At 51.9% G+C, this 6,210-nt stretch overlaps 1 protein-coding gene across 1 annotated transcript in view; it reads left to right on the forward strand.

Annotated features, from left to right (window-relative positions):
* The window catches only part of LOC103590690 (chromosome unknown open reading frame, human C15orf27), a 76,083-nt gene that overhangs the window by 56,073 nt on the left and 13,800 nt on the right, over positions 1–6,210 (forward strand). The window contains exon 9 of the mRNA XM_008572986.1: positions 4,850–4,866. Coding sequence (XP_008571208.1) covers positions 4,850–4,866 — 17 coding nt within the window. The remainder of the gene's footprint in view (positions 1–4,849; positions 4,867–6,210) is intronic.

The raw sequence follows: 6,210 nt of genomic DNA on the forward strand, positions 1-6,210 counted from the left end.
CCATGCACCTTTTCTCCCAGAGGCCTGGGCCCACATGAGCCCTGGGGAGCCTGAGAGCTGTGCTGTTGCTGCCTGTTTTCAGCAGGGTGTCTAGGTGTGGTTTTTTGTATTTATCCTGCTCTGGAGTCTCTGAGATTCTCGAAGTTATGGGTTGATGTTTTTCATTAGATTTGGAAAGTTCATGGCCGTGATTTCTTTATGTATTGCTTCTGTCCCATTTTCTCACTCTCCTCCTTCTGGAGCTCTAGCTTTCTATGTCAGGCTGTTTGATCATGTCTCTTTTACACCCTGTTCTGTTCCCCCATTCTCTCTCTCTCTCTCTCTCTCTGTTTTTTCTGGCTATAAGTTTTGATATATTTTTATAGACCTATCTTTAAGTTCAACAACCCTATCTTCTACTATGTCCAGTCTGCTGTTAAACCCATCCCACCAAGTACTCAATTTCAGATATTGTATATTAAAGTCCTTGATTCCTTTTATAGATTCAAATTCTCTGCTGAAATACTACATTCATTTTGTCCATTTTTCCCCCTATTTTCTTTAACATATTAATTATAGGTATTTTGAAGTCCTTGTCTATTAATGCAAATATTCACAGAAGTCAGCTGCTATTAACTGCTTTACGTTTTGATAATTGATCACTTTTCCCTGCTTATTTGCACGACTAGTAATTCTTACTGTATGCTATACATTGCTGATGGTACATTTTAGAGGTTCTGGATTACATTATATTTCTTTTTTTTTTTTTTCCTTTTTGTCTTTTTATCGTGACCGGTAACGGGATCGCAACCCTCAGTGTCGCACTCGTACCGCGACCGGCAACGGGATCGCAACCCTCGGTGTCGCGCCCGCACCGCGCTCAACCAGTCAGCCGACCGGTCTCTATATGGGATCCGAACCCTCGGCGGGAGCGCTGCTGCACTCCCAAGCGCCGCACTGTACCGAGTGTGCCACCGGGCCAGCCCTGGATTAGATTATATTTCTGTAAAGAGTTGGTCCTCTGGGGATGGGGCATTTCAGCAGGGAGTAGGGGATGGCCCTCAAGACAGCACCAAGAGGTGACTGGCGTTTGTGTTTTATTCTGTCCCAGCTAGGATCCCAGAGCCAGTAGAGAGCTCGTCACAGACAGATTTGAGCTAGTGCATTTGTCTTATTAAACATAGTAAAACTGAGGTCCAGAGTGGAAAAGGGACTCACCCAAAGACAGAGTGAGGGAGGGGTGATGGGTCGAGAGCTCGGGCTCCTGCCCCCAGCCCTTGCTTTTCCTCCTGTAGGGACCTCCTGCTCTTTCCTGGCCCCGCTACCATCAAGCTGCCCTGTATCCTGTTTGGCCAAGTTACTTCCATCTTGCCCATAAGGCTGCAAGTTCCTGGCACAAGGTCTTGGGGGCTGGAAGCCAGAGGCAGGGGCTCTGGCCTCCGCTTGCCTCTGTTGCACCATGTGGTCCTACCCTAGCCCTCACCCTTTCCCCCAAGACAGAAGGCTTCTGCCCACTTCTAAGCCTCAGTTCACCCATTGGACTAACGAGGCCCTGATATTCCTAGGCCCCTTTACAACTCTTCAGTCAATGGGGGGAACCACAGGAGGCCATGTTAAGTATAGGAGGAACCAGCTAGAACATCCTGAGAATCCCCGGGCTGTCACAGCCAGTGACAGAGCAGAGAGCCATTTGGCCCATAGGCAGTTTCCCTCTAAAGAGTCAGTTATTCCTCCTCAGGGTGAGGGCTGAGAGCACCCAGCCACCCCACACTCTCTGGGTGTGAAGCATGTCAAAATCTGTCCCCAAAGCAGGTTGCCCTCTCTGTCACCCCGTTCTAATCCATGCCATGTGCTGATACTCTTGCCTCCTAAATAGTTCTCTTATCCTTCCTCTTATCTCCATCTCCAGTCTCCATCCTAGTCCAGATCTGGTCATCTCTGGCCTGGACCACTGCAGTAGCCTCCCGGCTGGTATTCCCATATCCACCCTGGCCCTGTCCAATCCACTATCCACTCTGCAGTCAGCAAGGTCCTTTCAAAATGCTCATCTGGGTCAACGCACCACCACCTCCACCACTCCGCCCTTCTGCTTGAAAGATGTCAGTGGTTTCTTGTTGCTCTTTAAATAAAGGGTGAAGTCCTTAAAACATCTTACTATGGCTACAAGGCACTACCTGGTATGGCCCTTGCTGACTTCCCCAACCCTGTTACCTACTGGTCCTGTGTCTTTCGCACACATCCTGCCTCTTCTGCCACAAGTGCCACTCCAGGACCAGCCCTTGTCTCTCAGAGATTTGTTCCCTGCAGTGCAGCAGACATCCCCCCTCACTGAGGCCACGCAGGACTCACCTCCAAGCTGGGGGAGGCATTTTCATTCTAAAACATGTAATCATCATGCTTTACCTGTCTTCTTGGTGAATGAATGAGTGAGTGGGAGAACCACAGCACACTTGGGGGTCATATCTTCAGCTTGAATCTTGTTTCTATAGTCATGCCTATGTGCATGTGGGCTTGGGGCTGGGCAAGCCCTGGCCTCTGTCTGGCCTGAATTCCAGCGGGACACTCTTGGGCAGCTCCATATCAATTACAAGCCATCAATAATGCATCCCTTCAGAGTGGCCTAGGAAGCCATTAGCTGGCCCTGCAGGCCCAAATGAGTCGCCTTGGAGAAAGTGGGCTGGGTGTGCTCCTGGGAATTTCAGACTGGCCTGGATAGGAAGGGCTCCCAGCCCCAGCAGAGCTCCGGAGGGTTGCCTCATGAGTCCTCCATGACCTCTGAGAACTTGACTGCCAGAGGATGCCTCACATCCTTTCCCTCTGCCCAAAAGACCACCCCATAATGAGCCGGCCTCGCTTTCTCATCCTCTGAGACCACCAGCCCCGTTTGAGTGCTGGGTTATTGAGGTCCAGGGTCTGAACCCAATCTGAGACCACTGTTAGGGCAGAGTCTGTGACCAGGGTCGGGGCTCAGTGTGTGACCGGGATCAGAGCTTAGTGTGTAGCTAGCATCAGGAGTCTTTGTCACAGCTTTGGGCTAGGGTTGAAGTTCATTTTGTAGCAGGAGATTAGGGCTTAGTCTGAAACCACAGAATTGTATAAAGCTAACTAGTTTCATTCCTTCATTTATCCAACAATATTTATTGAGTGCCTCCTGTGTACCAAGCCACAAAACAGACCAAGCCTCTGCTTCTATGGAGATTACATTCTCCTTGGGAGTGAAGGGTGGCAGTCGTGTGCTGGAGCCCTCGCTGGCCCGAGAGCCGATTGTGCACATTTCTTCCCAATTCCCCATGACATCTTGTCGGTAGCTTGGTGGAAGTATTTTTACCAGAGAGATTAGCACTACAAATCAGACCTTATTTATTTTTTAACCAGCACACCACTGGGGGTACAAGAGAGGTCAAGTGACAGACAGTCCTTAAAGAAAATGGTGAGTGGCCACACATATCTATCTGACCTCCTTCCCAAAACTCCACTAAAATGACAGTAAAGAAAAAAATCATAAACACATAGGAATTAAGAAACCGTCTCTTTAAGTCTTATCCATTAGGACAAAGAGGACAGAGATTTCAGTGGATTGGGGGAAACGGAGACTGGAGGAGAAAGCGGTAACTGATTTGGCAGAGTGGAGAATTTATAACTGAAGTGCCTACACAGGAGGACAATGAAAGAGATGGGTAAATTCTCCCCTCAGAACCCCTGAAAGTCTGGGAGGAAGCGGGTGAGGTGTGAGGCTGACAACGGGGCAGGGAGTGGCTACGAGGCTGCACACTGAATGTTCCAACTCCCAGGCCCTCTTCCAAATCCTGCAGAGCCAGGAGTCTATGCTCCCCCACCCGACAAGAGCCAAGAGGTTTGTCCACTGGAGAAACTGAGCCGGAGGGCTCTGCATGCAGGCACTGGGTTAGGCAGGGGCCTGGGGAGAGGTGCAGGGCTGAAAACAGGGATTAAATGAAAGTCCTTCCGGGCCGGCCTGGTGGCGCACTGCTACAGTGTGCCGCTTGGGAGCGCGGCGGTGCTCCCGCCGAGGGTTCGGATCCCACATACAGACTGGTTCCCGCTCACTGGCTGAGCGAGGTGCAGGCGCGACACCGAGGGTTGCGATCCCGTTGCCGGTCCCGGTCCGGTACGGGCGCGCCACTGAGGGTTGCAATCCGTTGCCGGACACAAAAAAAGACAAAAAAAAAAAAAAAATGAAAGTCCTTCCCTCTAACAGTGGGACCCTTTGCCACATTCACCTGCCTGCTCCCAGCACAGAGGCAACCAGAGATATAACCCCAGGCAGGAAGCTGAAGAACTCTCTGGAAAACCTGAGTGGTCCCAGAGACAAAATCTGCAGACACTGACATTGGGAGGTTGTCCAGAGCCAGTCTGCTGCCGGCCCCTTAGTGTTAGTGAAAGCTTTCAGTTGTGTGCATGTTTCACTTCCATAAAAATGAAATTAGTGAAACATTAAATACACAAAAATATCAGAAGATGGTAAGTGCGATGCAGAGAATTCAGACAGGCTGATGTGACTGAATTGCCTGGGTGGCTGTCTTAGGTGGGGGGCTAGGAAAGGTCCCTCCAAGGGGTACTGGCCATGTGATCTGGGGCAGAGAGAGCAGCCAGGGAAGTGGCCCTGAGACCAACACACACTTGGAGTCTATAAGGAACAATGAGAAGGCTTGTGTTGTGGAGGCAGGTAATGGAAGAGAGGATGAGATGAAGGTTTCCAGGCAGATTGTGCACCTGCTTTGTAAGCCAAGGGTAAGGAGTTCGGGCTTTCTCCCAAGGGAGGTGGGAAACCATTGAGGTTTATGGACCAGCGTGTCAGGATCTGATTTGGGTTGGAGAGAATCCCCGTACCTCCTGTTGGAGAGGGATGCAGGAGCTGCCGCTGTCCAGGTGAGAGCTGGCTGTGGAGGTGGAAGGAAGTGGGCAGCCTGGGCATGGCACTTGGAAGTGAAGCTGGACTTCGAGGGCAGATTGGATGCTGGGGTGAGGGAAAGCGAGGAAGCAAGGGAGGAGATTAGAAGTTTTGCTCCAGCTAAAATGAGATGAAAACGCTTGGGGAGCAGGTTGGGGGAGACAGTGAAGAGTCCTGTTCAGACCAGGTTGAGTTTGCAACTCCCATGAAACGTGGTGCTGTCGTGTAGGTAGTTAGAGGTGCAAGTCTGACATTCCAGGGAGGGGTCAGGGCTGGAGATATTCATTTGGGCGTTATCAGCAAGTAGGTAACCTCCTAGGTAGGGAGCCTGGGCCGCACCCTGCTGTTCCCTCCCTCTCCCCACTCCTCCTGTGCAGAAGCGATGCAGTGTGTGCTTGGAACACTAGGGGGCAGCAAAGGCTCTCCTTCCCGCCGAGACCACGGCCCCGCCCTTCAATGACAGACCCAAACTTTGCCTAACCCCTGATGTCCCAGGAAGGCCATCTCGGCCACAAACCCAACAGGCATGCGGAAGCTTTCCCCACAAGAAATAAGCCAAAACAAAAATGTTTGCAGTTTTTACAAAGACTTCATGAAGCAACCAAAGGCCCCAAAGAGGTGAAAACCCCATTTTACAGATAAGGAAACTAAGGCTCTTGAGGTGAAGGGAGTTGCCCAGGGCCACATGGCCAGGAAGCCGCATGGCCGGGACTAAAGCCCAGTCTTGTCTGGCCGGGAGCGGACCACTTCCCCTGGTGGAAGAGGAAGGTGGGTGGTGTTGGAAGACAAATGATCCAGTGGCCAGACCGGCGGGCATGTGACGCCAGGATGGGCTTCCAAGGCTGGTTATATGGGCCCTAGGTGTTCCAGGGTTTCCTGTCTTCCACGGATCATCAGCATAAGACACCTGAATAAGGCTTTCATTTTGTCAAGCCCCCCCTTGGGGTGGCACATCTGGGCAAGTAGCTAGAGCCGGATTCAAACCCAGGTTTCCTGACTCTGTCCAGTGGTCTTCCCACAAACCACGGTGGGTTTCCTGCCAGGGCTGTCTTGTCTTCACAGCAGGGCCAGATTACAAGGTATTTGAGACACAGGATCACACACTCTTACTTGGAAAAGGCTCCATAAACGTAGGAAGCTCTTGAGATTAGTGTCGTCGGGAGCTTTCCAAGGAGCGCACCGTCCGGCCTTTGGCTGCTCAGCCCACTCCTCCTCCTCCCCACCCAGCCCCGCCCCCGGGAGCAAAGCGCCCCGACCTCAGGCCGCGGGCCCCGCCCACCCCCGCCGCAGCGCACCCACCCGCGGCCCTTCTCCCCCCCGCA

Source organism: Galeopterus variegatus, unplaced genomic scaffold (genome assembly GCF_000696425.1).
Source record: "Galeopterus variegatus unplaced genomic scaffold, G_variegatus-3.0.2 Scaffold860, whole genome shotgun sequence".
Lineage (NCBI taxonomy): Eukaryota > Metazoa > Chordata > Mammalia > Dermoptera > Cynocephalidae > Galeopterus > Galeopterus variegatus.